Source organism: Meriones unguiculatus, chromosome 1, assembly GCF_030254825.1.
Source record: "Meriones unguiculatus strain TT.TT164.6M chromosome 1, Bangor_MerUng_6.1, whole genome shotgun sequence".
Classification (NCBI taxonomy): domain Eukaryota; kingdom Metazoa; phylum Chordata; class Mammalia; order Rodentia; family Muridae; genus Meriones; species Meriones unguiculatus.
In genome coordinates, this window is record NC_083349.1 from 11375676 (window position 1) to 11393264 (window position 17589).

The 17589-nt window shown below is 45.3% G+C and overlaps 1 protein-coding gene across 1 annotated transcript in view; it reads right to left on the minus strand.

Moving 5' to 3' along the window:
- Positions 1-743: 743 nt before the first annotated feature.
- The window catches only part of Adam12 (ADAM metallopeptidase domain 12), a 319335-nt gene continuing 302489 nt past the window's right edge, over positions 744-17589 (minus strand). The window contains exons 22-23 of the mRNA XM_060381368.1: positions 7629-7759; positions 744-5290 (exon numbers count right to left, since the gene is read on the minus strand). Of these exons, the coding sequence (XP_060237351.1) occupies positions 5236-5290; positions 7629-7759 (186 nt within the window). The 3' untranslated portion in view covers positions 744-5235. The remainder of the gene's footprint in view (positions 5291-7628; positions 7760-17589) is intronic.

Sequence of the window (17589 nt, forward strand, 5' to 3'; positions counted from 1 at the left end):
GGAGTCTGAGAAACAGGCCATAGCATACCTCATTTCCAGAGTTACATTTGCTATTTTCTAGGTGGCTGAAGAATTTCTACATTTCTAGGGTACATTTGAAAGAAAAAAAAACATTTCTTCTTGGATTCTGAGAGGCACTAGGGAAGAGGTCAGATTCTGTGAATTTGGAATGCTTGTTTGCTGTGTGTGCATTTGTCAATCACCTGGTGACATCACAAAACCTGCTTGCTTTGTTTCGGGTTAAGTGCTATGAACAAAGACTCCTTTAGTTTTGCTATAATTTTGAGTACATATATGTAGATGATAAATATTTTCATTTTCTGCAGTTTTCCTTATGAAGTTGGATGCTACTTTAAAAATGTGTAAGTTTTGCATTTATGTTTTTTTATCTGTTGCATTTACATTTTCTTTGTCAACAATCTGATACTTCTACAATTGCTTACTCTTTGAACTTTTCTATAAATAATATAAAAATTTAAAATAATTTTTATAGGTTATGAATTCACATTGTTCAAAATGGCATCAGGTTCCCCAACTGTCTCACCAGTGCTATGTACTGACAGGCATTTTCTTCCCTCTTTGTTCCCAGGATTGGTAACATGGCTCCTCAGGTGCTTGTGCAGTGTTCCAAGATGCCCTCACACATACAAGTGAATGAAAACATAGGTATATTTTTCTATAAAAGGCCTTCCTCTTAGTTTTGTATCAGTAACATTCTGGATGAGAAATGAGACACCGAAATGTTTATCTGTTTACTGTTTATTGGATATAATATACTCTTAACAATGACATTTTTCTACTGAACTAGCAGGCTGTGTTTACCTGTAGACCTCCCATATGAGTAATGCGTACAGAAATAACAGCATGTAACATACAGGCGTGAAAACACGAGCTAACCAAAGCGCTCTCAGTGGATAAAGCCCTGCAGAATGACTGTGCCGGTTAACTGAGATGTAACAGTCAGAATGGAGCTAAGCAGCCTGTGGCCAGTTAGAGGAGCTCAGGTTGTTGCCACAACCACTCAGATGACTGGCTCTTCCGGGCACTACCACGTTGTCCTGATAAGGAGGACTGATGGTTCTGTTTCTAGTCTCATGAGATTTGTGTGTTTTCTGGTCACTGCCTAGTGAAGTCCCAGCATGCAGGCCAATGAACTTAATGCACTTAAATGTGCTAAATTAAGGACTAAAATGTTACTTTCTTGGATCATTACAGATATCACAGAACATGCTCCTTGAAGGTGTAGAAAGACAGGCAGGCGTTGGGACCCTCAGCTTGCAGGGGCCAAATCGTTTTCCAATTCAAAATAACTCTGTGTATTAGGCCTTCTGGCAATATCTGCCTATTCCTAGGTGTCCTGCCAGTTCCACACTTGACATTTCTTTTCCTAGTTTCTCTCATATGAGAAAAGCTTGCAGTGGTTTGATAATAAACTCTTATTGTCCCTAACATAAGTATGTATGGAAGTGTGTGTATGTATGTATGTATGTATGTATGTATGTATGTTTGTATGTTTGTATGTTGTACTCCACAAAAGGCACAGAAATGGTACATTCATATGTGTGCAAATGTCTCCTGCAAGGGTCCCCACTGCCCAATGGTGTGAGCATGGGGCTCACATATCTGGGAGCATTACTTACTTCATTAGAGTTTAAAAACAACTGATGCCAGTGGGAAATTCAGGTTGCATCAAAAGCATTTTGTAGTTAGTGCTAACTTGATTTTCTATGGCCAACCTCACCTTCTAATTAGAGCAAGGCATCAGGAGGGAGGTCTGTGGTTGAGATGCTGTGGCAAAGGTTCAAGGCTGGCGTGTGCTGGAGGTTGCTATGTGCCGTGGCCCTGGAGGAGGTTGGATTGCACTGTCTAGGTGAGCTGTGAAGGGTGCCCACACCCTGTAGCGGTTACCACTTTGGCTTGAAGTAGTGCCACAGGTGGAGACCTGACTCCCTTGGATAAGAGAGGTTTTGGCATGGGGTCTGGCCAGAGTAAGGCACTTAGGATTGGCAAAAGAGAAAGGCAAGCACGTGCCTATGATTTCCTGTGTACATGGCATGATGGAGGTGCTGTGAAGGAAGCAGGAGAGGAGGGATAGCTCCTGGTCTGAGTAAGAAAGAGAAAAAAAATTGCCTTTGTAGTATCCTTCCCCATTTGCCATGTGCTCAAAAAACCTAGCTCTTGGTTCCAGGGGTTTCTGGGACTTTTGATGTCTCTTTAGTCTAGATCATTTGCGTATGGCTGAGGCCATCTGAGAACTGTGGGGGAGGATCTGTAGACAAAGTGTGCCCTGGCTGGGGTCTGATGTAAGAGAATTAAAACATGAAGGGAGCCTCAGAGAAAAAAGCTGCAAGTGGCCAGGCGCTGCCCTCCCAGTTGTCAGGGTGTCGCTGGCTCAGAGTGCTCAGTAAACATCTGCTGAGAGGTAGGAGAATGCTGAGGCCTTCTCACTGGCCCAGCTCCAGCCTCTTTGTAGCACCATGGGGATCACAGGCTCCTAAGAACATTCAAACACGGATCAGGGTTTGGCAGTTCTTAGAGAATGCATTGATGGGTTGTATTGATTTGTTGGAGAACAATGACCCATAGCTTCAGCCTGAGAATTCTTAATAAAGTTAAGAAGGCATAAAAATGTCTCCTTGGAGACCAGTCAGGAGTATTTCTTCCCGTAGAATTTAATTTGTTGCTTGTGTGGTTTCTGTGATGTCATCCCACATGTGTAAGCTGGAAACACACAGAGCGCAAACTCGGCATGCATGTTTTGAAGTAGAAAACTGCATTGTTGCTCTCTATCTGATTCCATGTGCTGGGAAAACAGACTCGGGAATATTGTAGGAGACCAGCTTTGAAGTGGCATGCCTGCAAGGTTTGCCTTCCACTTCCTGTGAAGTGTGGTCACATAAGACAGACAGCAATTGAACTGTATTAATTTTGGTTTCTGTACTTTGAAGGATATAGAAAGAGAGAAAAACTACCCACTATCAAAAAACCTCAATGCTGGTTACTGGTTCTTAGTTTTGTTAAAACTGAAGTTACTGCTAAATATGCTTTCTTTGATGACCACTGTGTCTTAGATGTGGTCCTTTAAAAACACTACTTGTCCTGTAAGGGAATATCAGGATTAAACATGTTCTTATTTGGAAATGGGTGCATGGCTCTGTAAAAACAGTCAGCACTGCCCAGCTGGCACTGGCACCCACAGTGGTCACTGCAGTGATGGCAGAAGATCATGGCTTCAACTCCTTTAGACAAAACTGTCCCTGGTCCTCCAAAACCAAAGTACAGAAATAATAGGAGAAATATGGGTTCATAGCTTCCTTCTCACTCCCACCACCCAGGTGCTTACATGCTCCAGGTCAGGCTTTGAGTGTCTTGCAAGACCACACTCACACAGTTCTGTAAGTCTTTCCAGTTGTGTGTGTTTGGCCTTAATACAGCTACCCAATGGACATCAGTTACAAAAATTCTGTGTGAGTCTCAGCAGCAGCCATATTGTCACTGTGCCATGAAAAGAGGCATGCTATGAGTTCTTTTATGCATCTGTGATATAGATTTATTTATCCACAGTCATGAAGACCATGCTCCCCAGCACTGAATCCAGTTTTGAATTCTAGAAAGCAAACCAAATTCCAAGGCTGTATTTTCCCTTCTGCTTCAAGATACAGGTCAGCCATTGATGTGACCCTTCCAATGAAGCCTTGAGCCTAAAACACTCAGACAAGTTTCAGAACTGCTCTCAGTTACCTTCTAATGGGAAAGCTTGTCATCCCCCCCCACTACCAGGAGGCAGTGAAGGCCTCTGGCATTTTGTCTTACATGATTTTTTTTTCCCCATGCCACTGGGTTGAGGCATCTTAAAGATCTGCTTCTAAAGGTGGCTTCCCAGTCAGACATTGAAAGAGTACAAGGTGGAAGGGCTGAGTCTGCCTTTTATAAGCCTCAGCATTAGGGAACTGATCTTGTCATCAGAGGAGGCGTTAACAGGTATGTTTCAAGTGTGGGAAAGACTGAGTCTCTACATTGAAGAAAATAGAAGGCCCTGAAGGGGACAGATGGGTAACTTTGGGTTCTTTGTCCAATGGCTACTAATAAGGATAGCAGACATAGGCTGTACAATGAGAATCACATTCCATGTGGTTATAGCTTTTGCAAACATGGATTCTACCTAATTTTTAATAAGTTGAGCCTTGCAGGGAGATTTTTATCTTCAGAGTTGATTGACTAGATCTGGTTACCAGTTCACATCTGAAAATGGTTATGGTCCCCTAGAAAGCCTCCTCTATCTGTCAGCACACAGGGTCATTGTATTACAGTCAAGAAGACAATGTGGTAATTTGCTTAGCTCTAAACGGGGAAGGAGACAGAGGGCTGCAGCACCCGGGCAGTGGCTCTCTTGTAGAAACACCACTGTTCCCAATGTAAACAATGTGCCCATGCCAGCTCTCTGTGAATGGCAGCCAGGGAGATGCTCCTCCCACCTCTGGAAGCAGCACCACAGACTTTGCTCTCCAAAGGTGCTCATGGCGGCCCAGCTCAAGGTCAGATGTCTATTTGGACTAGGGTTCCAATCTCTGTCCTGGTGTGGCCACACCCCAACCTTCTGGTCTGTACTCCAGGTTCTCTCCAAAGCTGCTGGCCAGCAACCAGATCCTACCTTTGTCTGAGAGCTTCAGGGTGCAGGGCCTGAAGGCCTGTCAGCATGCAGGGTCCCAAGACCTTCCTGAAGGCCCTGGTTACAACCCCAAGATAGGGATTCCAAAAATAAAAATAAAAACAAAACAACCCATTCCAGGTTCCACCTGGGGTCTCCTGAGCTGTGCGTCTGGTACCATAACACAGCCTTGGGGAGCTGGGGAGCTGTTTTCCAATAAGGCCTCAAACAGAAAGTAAACATCTCATCTTGGATCCCGTCAAGCAGGATATTTCAAGTCCACCAGAAAACCAAAAGCACAAGGAGCCTTTCTTCCGTAGAAAAGCCCGGGATGGTACACATGCCTGCTACGGCGCCCTGCGCAGTAATAGACACTGCATAATTTAATAACTTACAAGTACCTGAGCAAGTGCGCAAAGCACCACAGCACAGCACCGAGGGCAGTAGCTCACAGGTCTGGGAGAAACGGTGTCTTAAACACTGTAAAGACTCTAAAAGTCGGTACAAGAAAAGAAAATCACTCCGGTGGAGCCGAAGATAGTGCAAACTTGTGTCTTCACTGCTGAGGACCGGTCCGGACTGGCTTCTCACTTGACGTAGGCATTGTGGGAGGGTCTGGGTACTTGATGCTTAGGGGCAGGTCTGAACCAAGAGCAAGCCAGGGAGGGGAAAAGAAAACTGCAGTTAGATTCACAGAAGACATGGACAGAGGACCTTAGAAGAAGCTTGTGCCTGCATACTGGTGAGTGTCCCAGGTTAGAGCCCACTGACCCTGACCTGAGGTTGAAGGCCAGGATAGCTTTTTGGGGGAAAGGGAGGGGGTTGCTGATCATATCAAGGACCTCACTGAAGAACTCCCACCCCTCTCTGCAGCTGTGCCTCCTAACCATGAGTTGACTCTAGAAGAGCCTTTTAACCTTTCAACAGAAAAAATGGGTACGAATCGCTCTGGTAATTCTCAGGCTTTCTTTTTAGATTTATTTATCTGAATGTCTATGCATGTGAGCGCAGGTGGAGTGGAGGCCAGAAGTAGGCACCTCTGACACCCCCTGGAGCTAGTTATAGGTAGCTTTTGCGTCACCCAGTGTGAGGGCTGGAAACTGAACTCTGGTCCTCTGGAGAACAGTGCTCTTAACTATTGAGCCATGTCTCCAGTCTCGTCTCACATTCTATGTTTCTAGCAGTCACATGATGTGGTAAACTCAGCTTTATTGCTAAATTTCATTTTACTGTTATCAACATCTCAATGTACAATCAGCATAAAGTACTGAATTGACAGGGGCAGGATTAAGTGTTAAATCTGGCACATGTTTACACTTTTGTATGTTTCAATCTTATTTTTAACCAGCTCCAACATGCCTAGTGGCCACTGGATCACAGTTCACAGCTCCAGAGATGGGGAGCCAGGCTGCCTTCAGCAGAGGTTAGACAGGCTGCCAACTGGGGCATTATGGAAAGGAGTGTTCCCTAACCCACTCCATCATGTCCATGTAGGGCTTTTATCTAGTAGACTATCAAAAGTAACTCAAATGCTATGCAAATGTTTTCTGCATTTCCACAGTGGTGAACTAGACTGTTCTCTTAGCCCTTTGACCAGCATTATCTCTGAGATTTATGAGTCAGTCATTTCTTTCCTAGGCCAACATTCTTCCCAAGAGCCATAATGAATCACTGACGTGTGTCTTCCCCTGCGGAGATAGGAGTTACTGAACATGCTGTCTGGCCAACAGTCAGAACCTTTGGTTTTCTGGTGCTCAGAGAGCTCACGTCCTGCTAAAGGGCATGCAAGTCAGAAGAGCGGGCTGCGGGTTTAACAGTCTCCTAGCCAGGCGTGGTAGCTCACGCCTATAATCCCAATGCAAAAGAGGGTGAAGGACCAGGGGGGGTCAGGTCAGCCCAGGCTACTAGGGAGACCAAGGCTGGGGGTATGTATCACTTGCCTAGCATGTTCTTGCCTGAGAACTGAGAAAAACAAGAAGGGAATAAATTCCCTGCAAAAGAGGTGGAGCTGCAGCACTGACTGACTTTCTCGTTGTCAATGCTCCCAGCAGCACCAGCAAATGTGGAAGGTGGGAGAGTGCCCAACATGCCATGGATTTCACCATGGAGATACATGTGAGCAACCTCAGCAGCAGGTGTCTTGGAGCAATTTTTTTGAGTAGTTATTATCCTTGTTTTAAGTGCAATTCGGTCTACACTTTAATATTTAATGTTGGCTAGGTTGCAAAGGCACGGGCCAGCTTCAGTACAGCTGTGGGTAACCTCTCCCCATGTAAGTGGATTTGGGGCTACATCAGCCTCAGCCCCCGTGGGAGAGGGTGGAGATGACCATAGCCAGAGATAACTCAGCTGTGGGGAAGGCCCTAGAGCTGCATCTATGGAGCAGCTGCTGAGCTCTCAGCTCTCCACAATCTCCCAACCTGAGCTAGAGTCTCAGCTGCTGGACTAGGCAAAGCAGGTCTTAGAGGATGGTGGCAGTCAAACCTTCATGCAGACAATATCTGCTTTCGTGCTGTAGGAGACCAGGCTGTGCCCTTGTCAGCAGCTCAGCTGTCCTGTGTCGTCTTGCCATGATCTCTCAGGTGAGTGAGCCATTGCTGAAAGCCCTGGGTGATGTGCACAGCTGTAGTTTGAAGCTACAGCTTCCTGGTTGTTTTCACACTTACCTAAATTCTTTTTTTTTTTTTTAAGATTTATTTATTTATTATTTATACAGCATTCTGCCTGCATACCAGAAAAGGGCACCAGATCTCACTATAGATGGTTATAAGCTACCATGTGGTTGCTGGGAATTGAACTCAGGACCTTTGGAAGAACAACCAGTGTTCTAAACCTTTGAGCCATCTCTCCAGCCCCTATTTTCACACTTATCTCCTATCATTCTCATGTTGGGGTCAGGTAGGAAGCATGGCTTTACATCTGATAACCTGCATACCAGTGTGGTTAGTTCTGTTACCCTATACTATTAGAGGACACCTACCTGACGGGGGCTGGGCGGTGCCCAGGCTCCTGTTGCCCTGGGGTTCTCACCACGGCACTAGTGAGGCGAGAAGTCCTGCTCAGTGGATCAGCAGGCAGAGGCTTCTGAGGAGGGCTGGGCTTGCAGCTGCCCTGCAACAGACAACAGAGCACGTGACTCCTCAGCTCTGTGGCGGGAACTGGATCCCAGGACCCAGCAAACTTCTGGAAGGCGGTACACATTACTCTGTAGCCCTGGCTTCAACTCAGATGTACAGCTCTCCTACAGTACAAGGTAGGGGCTGTCTTTAGCCTCCTTGTGGAATTTTATTAACACTTAAAGAATCGCACAGGTACACTCAAATGTGGTCACCTGACCCCACAGGTCTTAGGAGTCCAGTGGATAGTAGGGTTCTCTCCCAGTGTCCCACGGACCTACCCATGGCTTCAGACACTCTCCAGTTTATAAATGACTGGCACAACTGTGGATGCACAGGATCCACAAGACAGCCGTCCTCCTTCCGGTGTAAAGATCCAAAAAGATAGTTGGGTCTCTTTGTAGAACGTGCTGTAGATCTTCCACCTGAATGCTGTTAGAGCTTGTGAGAAGGAGTCAGGCAGTGGCTTGCAGGACAGGTAAGGATCTCTCAGGGGGCTAAGGTGTGATGTGCCACCGACCACGGAGTGAAAGTGAGAATTCAGGGGTATTCTATATTGACTTACACCCAAAGGCCACTGTGGAACGCACACAAGCCTACGTCTGTGGAAAAGGGAGTAGTCCATCTTAAATAAAAGAACATCTGAGATGTTCTCAGAACATAGATAATTATGCCAGCAGTTACTCCTGTGCCAGATTTAAATGCTTCGCTCCCCCACCCCCCAGGATGGGATGTCCTGTAACTAGATGAACTGATTCACTTTCATGACTAGGCATGGTGGGGCACCCCTGTAGTCCCAGCCATTGAGGTTACACAAGAAAAACCCATCTGAAAAGTCACCCAAGACCTGCACTGTCTTAGGACTCGGCAGCCCCCATATCTAGTAGCACCCAAACATTTCTTCAAGCACTTGTGATGTTTTCACAGCGCTTGTACTAAAACCACCTCAGAGGATGCAATACCAGAGTCACTGTCCAACAGCTCCCTGCACAGCCAAGGGGCCACTTCCGTAAGTCGGTAAACCACAGCTGCATGGGAGATGTGCCAAGAATGAACAGTAGACAGCTTGCGCTCAGAGCGAGCCCACTGAACAGGGGGCAGACATACAGGTGACAGACATACAGGTGACATGTCTGCGTCGGATTTCATCAGAGGAAACACAAGGCTCTAGAACAGAGACCAACACCTTAGGTAGGAATAAAGACCACGCTGGCTGTGCACACTCGGGTCCTGAGCTTGTGAGCTTGTGAGCATGTGCAGAGATGATAGTAGCCCCCCCACCCCCCAGCCAGGGGTGGTATGAGGACTGACACCAAAAAGGTCTTAGCCTAGGGGCTGGCATGCACTCACCTATGAATAAGAGCTGCTGCCGTTGGACAGTTGTGATTGACAGTGATTTCACCCTAGCAGCAAAGCCCTGGATAATGAAGGCCACACACAAATCAAGCTGTATTTCCCATCAGAGAGCAGAAAACTCTGGGCACGAAGTCCACGTGTAATGTAAAAATAAAGCACACACTCAACATGAGGAGACTCAGATTATGTGATCATTCCTTACAAAACAATCCTAATTTTGCTGCTAACTAGGACTTAACATCCAGTCCCTGCGGTAAAGATAACACCAGAGTTTTATTGCTGTGCGGAAGGAAAGGTGAAGTCTGTTACAGTCTGTCTTAATATGTTTGGATTTATCGTGGCAACTCGGAAGATAATTACAGCTTGCCCGAGATAGTCCCAATTTATGCTCATAGTCTTGTTATTCATCACATTCTCTCAGATGGCTCTCAGCTTTGAGGACAAACGTTATGTTCATTTCAGTGGTAAAACTCCAAACATCTAAGATGCTTATGGAAAGCCCTCAAGCCCCAAGGACAGCAACGGTGCTGGTGCTCCTCTGTCCTCTGTTGCCATGGACAGGACATGGTATAGATGGTTGCATATGAGGTGTGGGCTTGGCAAAATGTAGCTTCCTCTGTAGGAGCTAACAAAGGACTCCAGGGGGCTCATGCCAGCACACTTTTCTGTAGTCTGTGTTTTTAACAAATTCAGACATTGTTCCTTTTCCCTCAGGTCCTGGAGGAAAGTCCTACTCTATCATGTGGGGTCCCAGACCTTTGCTTTCCCTCTGTGTTCCAGCAACAGTAATACAGTCCAGAATTGCAGTGTTCTCTTCCTCTCTTCTCTCTCAGGTTTTAAAACAAACATGCCAAAATAAAAAATGTAACCCTGTTGACCATCACCCTTTTATCAGCTTGCACATCACCTACAGCAGCAAACATGTCTGGCTCTCCCAGGGTTCTGGGCAGGACGTCTGGAGGCTGTCACAGGAAGCCAGAGCTGCCACTGAGGTCCTAGGCTGACATTATTAGGATGTTTCACTGTAATAAGTGAGTCAGTCTCTGGCTAAACATTGTTGCTGTTAAGACAAGACAAGAATTGCCATCAGGGTGATGTAGGCAGCATGGAACTGCTCAAAGCTGATTCATTAGTGGGTCTTCTATAGCCAGAGACATGCCAGGAGGGCCACTGTGGCCTCTCTTTCTCCAACAAAAATACTTTCCATTAAAAAAAAATCGGATAGCTGTAAGGGAAGTAAAATGTTGAATCAAAACACAGCACAAGGGGAAGGAAGGGGGAGACTGACGCTGGAGGTATCTGTCCACTTAAGAAAACTTGGATCCTGTTATGGAAACCTGAGTCCTGCTTTGATTCTTGTCTACAGTGAGTGACCCAGAAATCAAAAGTCAGGACCTTTGGGGGAAGCCATATACTCTGGCTTAATGGGATGACATTTTCTTTCCAACCTTTCTACAGCAAAACTCTTGATGCTCTGCGAAAGGAGGCAACAGGTTAAGAATCATCTAGACAAAGATGCACACTGTTATCGACAGACAGTGGCTTGCAAGGAGTGTTCCCTTGGTGTTATGTAGACCATGCTAGGAAAGTGTTTACTTCAGTGTGTGTTCTGCAGCGAGAGGATGACTGGATACTCCTCCATGTGTTCCGGACTGCTTTACAGATGCATCATTCAAAGAAACTTGCTTCCAGGAAGGAAGCCTAGTGACAGAGGTGGACCACAGTGCTGCATAACCCTTTATGCCTCTGAAAGTTTCATTACAGGAATATGCATGACCTATCACATATGCAAAGGCTGAGATGCTGGGCACAGTTGTGCATGTGGAATATCCATTTCCACAGCAACAGAGATGAGTGGAAAACACGTCACTGCATTCTGCAATCACTTGGACCATTCCCCTGGGAGTGGGTATTCTCTGAAGGGATTCCTCTCCAGAGCGAGCCATGGAGATATCTACCACAGTACCCACCTCTAAAGACAGTCATATGACCCGTTAGTGTGTGGCATGAAACCAAGGACAGCAGTCTGTCTCAAGTTTACTGGACAGGTGGCTAGGAGAGGTCAGCTTTAGTCTAAGACCCCTGTATACCACATCTTAGGTCTACAGAGGAAACGCATTCAGGTCTTTGTTATTCTGTGATTCCTTGAGTGGGACAGCCAGCAGGGGACAATCAACTTATGACAAGACCAGTTTCCTAACATCCAGACTTAGATTAGCTTACTTGTTACACACCCATTGCATTCACTAGACTAGACTTTGGCGTGTCCAAGAGGAACAGCCCACAGGACGTTCTGAATGGAACAGCACAAGTGTCGAGGAGCTGCAGTCAGTGACAAGGGAGATTCACAGAGGACCGTGGAAAAGCAGGGAAGAGGTGTCACTGCCCAAGTAGGATCTTGGGCCTAAGGGAAAGACCTGGAAAATCAGGGGCAGGTCCACAAAGACACCATCCAGCCTTCTCCCCCACCGTCAGCCTATGGTTTGCCCAGGGAATGAAGGCTGCTACGAAGACGCCTTCCTTTCTATCGCATCTTCCCTCGTGGGGCATATTGACAAATGGATTTCCCTTTCAAATACATGCCAGCATTTCTGATGAGCAAGGACCTAAGTCATCAGATTGCTAGACTACAAATCTCAGCTGACCTCACTATTCAGAAGGGATGTATCCATCAGGTCTAAGCTGAATTTGCTGCCTGGTACAATTGGAGGGATGAGCTGAACATTGGGTGAGTTGGCCATTACCTGCTTGTCCTAAAACCAGGTTTTAAATTAATTGTCTAGGACATCATTTATATTATGCAAAAGTATTTATGACAATTAGCTGTTGCTTCCCCATAACAGCCCCAGAGAGTCACTTATCTCCCTGGTTGGAGTGGGTAGGTAATGTGGGTCTCTGGGCTGTTCTACGCCTCTCTCTACTGCTACTTAAGCAAAGCTCCATGCTTCTGCCTTTTCCTGGAAGAGCCTGTCCCAGACTGGCTGGCCTTGTTTTACAAATATTTTAGGCTATATCTGATATAGATTCAGGCTAGTGTTCAGAAGTGTGTGTTGGTCAAAACATGGCTGAAAATCTATCTGCCTTCCACAGAAGTGCCCTTCCTTAAAGGTGCTGTGGTACTTGCTGCTCTGGCCATGTTGCTAACAGTGGCCTGTCTTGTAAAGACAAGGATCACGGTGGCTCCATTGTGTTACAAAAGACTGATCCATGCCTTCTGGACCTCAGAGAGGCTGTACACAGTGCCAATGAACAGAAGAGCTGGAAAACACAGGAATGGAAGACTACGGGGGCAGCTAACTGGCTGCTCTGACTATGGTAACTATGACAGTTTCCTCTGCAAGTTCTCTTATTTTCCTCTGCCCATTTTTCTTTTCTCTCCTTTCCTTCCTTTCCTCACACGTGTGTGTGTGTGTGTGTGCGTGCGTGCGTGTGCGCGTGCGTGTGTAATTGATTCTATCACTATGTAGCTCTGACTACCCTAGAACTCAGTATGTAGACCAGTAGACCAGGCTGGCCTCAAACTCACAGAGATCCACCCACCTCTGCCTCCTGAGTACTAGGATTAAAGGTGAGAGTCACTGTATACGGCAGTCCTTGAGCTTTTGATCTTCCTGCCTCTAACCTCCTGGGGGCTGGGCTTATAGGCTTATACCACCATGTCATCTTTCTGTGAACCCAGGGCTTCATGCATGCTAGGTAAATACTCCACTAACCAAGCCAAATTCCTAGTTGTCCCCTGTCTTAACTCAGCAGGTGAAGAATGTGGGTTTGAGCCCTTGATTCTCCTTTCTCTGCCTCTTTGTTTATGGAACATGCAGCCTTATTGTGCCTGTCTCCTCCATGTACTGGAGCTCAGGGTATCAACTTCTCTCAGCTCACAGGGCTAGAACCATCTGCCAAGCCCTCAGCTCTGTAGTCTCTGCCATCCACTTCATGCTCAATACGTCTTCGTTTGAATGATTTTACAACCCCTAAGCAGACAAACACAGGTTCCTTGTAACAAACCAACATGGCACACATGAGTGTACACACACACACACAACATTTGGTGATAAATATAATGATGAAAGTGAATCCTGCCATTGCTGTTTGGTGGAAATTTTCACAGTGTAGATACATGGTACACAAACCAGGACTGATAATCCTCTTGGACCTAGTAGCATTTTCAAGAAAGGACCTTGATGCAGTCAGAATCAGTCTTCCCCGGTGATGGGCTCGGTTTTTAAAAGTCTCTGTTTCTCTCATGCGGCTGGAAGCATAATCTCAGTTCCATTCTGTACCTCGCTGAGATTTTACTTCCTGGCATTTCCCAGGAAACTCGGGTGTTTAAAGAAAAATGGATCCTTAAATTGAGTGTGCCCATACATCAGCAGGCATCAACCAAATGCCATTTTATGGCACAGATGTTTAGCAAAGCAAATGGGTGAGTACTGGGCCAGGGGCACGCAGGTGAGGCTCTCATTAGGAGAATGGCCACTGATAAACTGAAGGCAACACTCAAATCATTTCAGAACCTGAGAACACCAGGTCTGCCAGTAGAAAATTTCATGTAGACCCGCCATGTCTCCTTGACATACAATTTTCTGTGAGCTGAGAAATGTATTTCTTTTCTGGGACACTGAGTGCGTTTTTGTTTAAACTGTGACTAAACCCACTATTGAGAATCAACTGAACAATGGATTTCAGCTGGAGTGTCCTGGGAGCCCAGGCATCCTCCCAGTCATGGGCCTTGCTTGTCTTTGCTCTCCTTCCTCCACAGTGACACTAGGCACACTGTAAGGTTAGGGGGAGGGCTCAGTGGATAAAGTGCTTGCCACTCAGATGTGAGGAACCTGAATTTTAATTCCTAGAACTCATAAAAATCCTGATGTGGTGGTGCACACCTGTAATTGTAGCACCCCTGTCAAAAGATGGAGATGGAGACTCTCCCTACTGTCAAAAACCACAGGCCATGCCTCAGCAATGTGGAAGGAGAACTAACTTCCTGCAGGCTGTCCTCTGATTGCCACACATGTGCACACAGCATGTGCGAGCAGGTGCAACACAAGGACAGAGCACAGGATGAGAAGCCCACTTTCTAAGAGGCCCATTTTGGACAAGAGAATGAATTGAGTTTATGGAGGATGGAATGTTTTCTAGAAGAACAATGCTTACCCTTTAAAGGCAAGGTTAGCCAACATAACCCTTGTGACGTTCCCCTATCCCTGGAGTGTTTGTGTAATAATGCTCCCCCATCCTTGGAGTGTGTCTGTGTTAAATTTGGACAGGGTTAGCCATGGAGGCACATCTGTGTCATGCCATGTGGAATGGTACCCAGGGAATCAGTGGATTCAATTCTTGCTGCCAAGGAACAGTTACCTCTAGATACGATACTGCCCACGCCTGCATGGAATTGGATCCCAGGTCTCTGTATGATGAGATGGAAACATGCAGTTATTGTTGTCCCTTGTCTCTGAAAGGCTCCATGCAGGGACAGCTCAGGGTGAGAATGTGGAGTTTTCAGCGACTGGTGGTTAAAAGGGGATCTTCTCTCACTTCCACAAAACATAAGGCTTTGGGGTGGCTGCTCTGAATGAGCTGTTTCAGTGAGCACTCATAACTGGGGGAGAAAACTGTTGGGCACAACTCCTCTTGGGTCACGTGGCCCGTTTGTCCCAGTTTGGCACTGTACAGAGGTGGCACTGCTGAAAGAGAGGACTAGGAAGCCTCGGTATGAGGGAATTTACTGGGTGTTTACTGCTCTGGGAGTACCCAGAGTATGAATGCAAGGCACTGAGTGTTGGTGCATATCTTGGGGTTCAAAGCTCCCGTCAGAATCTCAAGTAAGTTCACAACCCAGGCATGTTTAGGATGTTTACCCTACAGCAAGGTAAACTAAGACATGCTAGAAAAAACAAATGGAAGAGAGAACTTTCAGCTGTCCACAAAACCAACAGAAGACACCATACAGTATTCCTAACTGGTAGTGAGTAAGAGAGTGTTGTGGGTATGCAAAGAATGAGAAAGTCACAAAAGAAAAGACACACTGATGCTATATTCAAAACTAGAGATTTCTGATATGCCAGAAATCAAGATAGAATAAAGGACAGAAATTCCTTAAAACACACACACACACACACACACACACAAACTTCTACATCATAAAAGATGACTCTACCTTACTGTTATATAAAAAAAGGAGTCCGGGACGGCACACCAGACAGTTCACAGAGCACACTCCTAAAACAGTGCCACGGAGCCAGGATGAGCTCAGGATGGCCAGTTCTGGACTTCTTGTGCAGTAACAGGTTTATAGCCAGAAACGGGCCATCATACAAGTTTTTAGAGCACAGTAATCAGCTAAAAGTCAAGCTCTTTCCCCCTCTGTATAAAGCTTCTAGATATAAAGTAGCTTAAGTGCTATCAGCAGCAAAAGAAACACAAAAGGAAATGAAGTTGTGACAGGATGGAATACGCAATAGTTTACCTTATTCCTCTTGGTACTTGCAACTGAGAGAGAACTGAAAATTAGAGAAAGGAAGACTACCAGGTGAACTCTAGACTCAAGGAATTACCCAGTGGTGGGTTCTTCTGTGTGCACATGGGTACATGGCAGAGCCCCATCCAAGATGTGTAAAAGGAGCGACGAGAAAGTCGACTATGTAAGTACAATCTGGAAATAACTAAATGGCACCAAAGAAAGCCGCCTCTCTTTATAATAATCCTGGGAAGAGGGCTGTTCAGCAAATATTTGACCATATATGATTTTTTTATATCTCAACCACAAAGAAAGCCACCCCTCCCTAAAATAATTGGTCACAGTACTTTTCTGGAGCAGAGACTGTGGAAATAACTCTTAGTGGATTTCTTATCACTGCACAGCCAGACAAAAGGGGAGGAGTCCTTCCCACAAAATAGCAACCTAAAATTCTATACGGGGGGGGCACAGAGAGATGGCTCAGAGCTTAAAAGCACTGACTGTTCTTCCAAAGGTCCTGAGTTCAATTCTCAGCAACCACATGGTGGCTCACAACCATCTGTGGTAAGATCTGGTGCCCTCTTCTGGCATGCAGGGAGAAAACTGTAAATCTTAAAAAAAAATCTATACACAGCAAAAATATCCATCATGAATTTAGACAAAGGGATGCTAATATGTCAACAATAGGCTTGCTTGAAAGAATAATGAACAGAAGTCTTTTTTCAGGCAGAAAGGAAGTGATGAGATGTAGAACATCAGGAAAGTGGAAGAGCTGATAGGATCAATATATGAACTCATATAAGCAACTCATTGGTTTAAAGTGTGTTTGGCTGAAAGCTAAAATTCCATTTGATCCAGGTATGGTGGTGAACACCTTTAACCTCTGTACTCAGGGAGGCAAAGGCAGGCAGAGCACTGAGTTCAAGGCCAGTCTGATCTACAAAGCGAGTCCAGGACAGCCAAGGCTACATAGAGAAACCCTATCTTGAGAAAAGACCCCCCCAAATCCATTTAAAGTAGTCCTTGATGCCCATTAAAGGCCACTCAAAATATGTGTATATGTGTGTCCAAGAGTATGTGTACCAAGTGCAAGCCTGCAGAAGTCATATGGGTTCTAGAAATTGAACCCAGGTCCCCTGCAAAAGAGTAAGTGTTCTTAACCTCTGTTATTTTTCTAGCTCCAAAGGCCATGCTTTTAAGACATTTGTTATTTAAAAATGAGGGCAACAACATCTAAAAGCTTGGATTTTCACATTTCTCCGGAAGCAATGTTAGCAAATTTTGAAAACACGATTACAAGTGTTACTATCAATTGATAGGACTCAGTGCTGCTGAGCCTCCCACAAAAGCACAAGGAAAACCCGCAGGACATCTAGCCCAAAATTTCTAAATGCAGAGGAAACAACAGTCGATAGATGAACCTCAAATATTAAGAAATATTTAAATCAAAACAAAAAAAATGATCGGCTCAGGCACTTTTATTCTTGGCTGCAATTAGCACCCTTCTCAGGAACTGATTAAAGTACTAGGCAGAAAGGAAATAGAGACTTTTTTTTTAATCTATCAAAAAAGCAAAGCTTTGAAATACTAATCTTTGTCTTTTGCATCATGACCTTGCTGGTATCACCGTGAGAATCTAAACACTTGCGATACTCCAAACATTTAACTTCGTCCAGCCATTTAGAGATTTGTGTATTGTTCAATCTCATATTTCACTTGAATCTTCCCGAGAGGAATACAGAACTGAAAAGATTCAACTGAATCTTTTCTAAGGGAATTAAGAACTCCAAAAACATCTGTTTAGATCTTTCAAATGAGAACTACTTGTAAAACAAAAACCACAGCTCTCAAACATATCTACTTACTCACAGGTAATTCCATGTTCAAGCAGCATGCTGCTGTTAAAAAAAAACATTTTCTAGGCTCTGTAATGCCAAAGGTATGGAGAAACAACTTGAAGGCATAAACAGGCCGTAAAATCATGTGTATATAGAATAACCGCTATGTTAAAG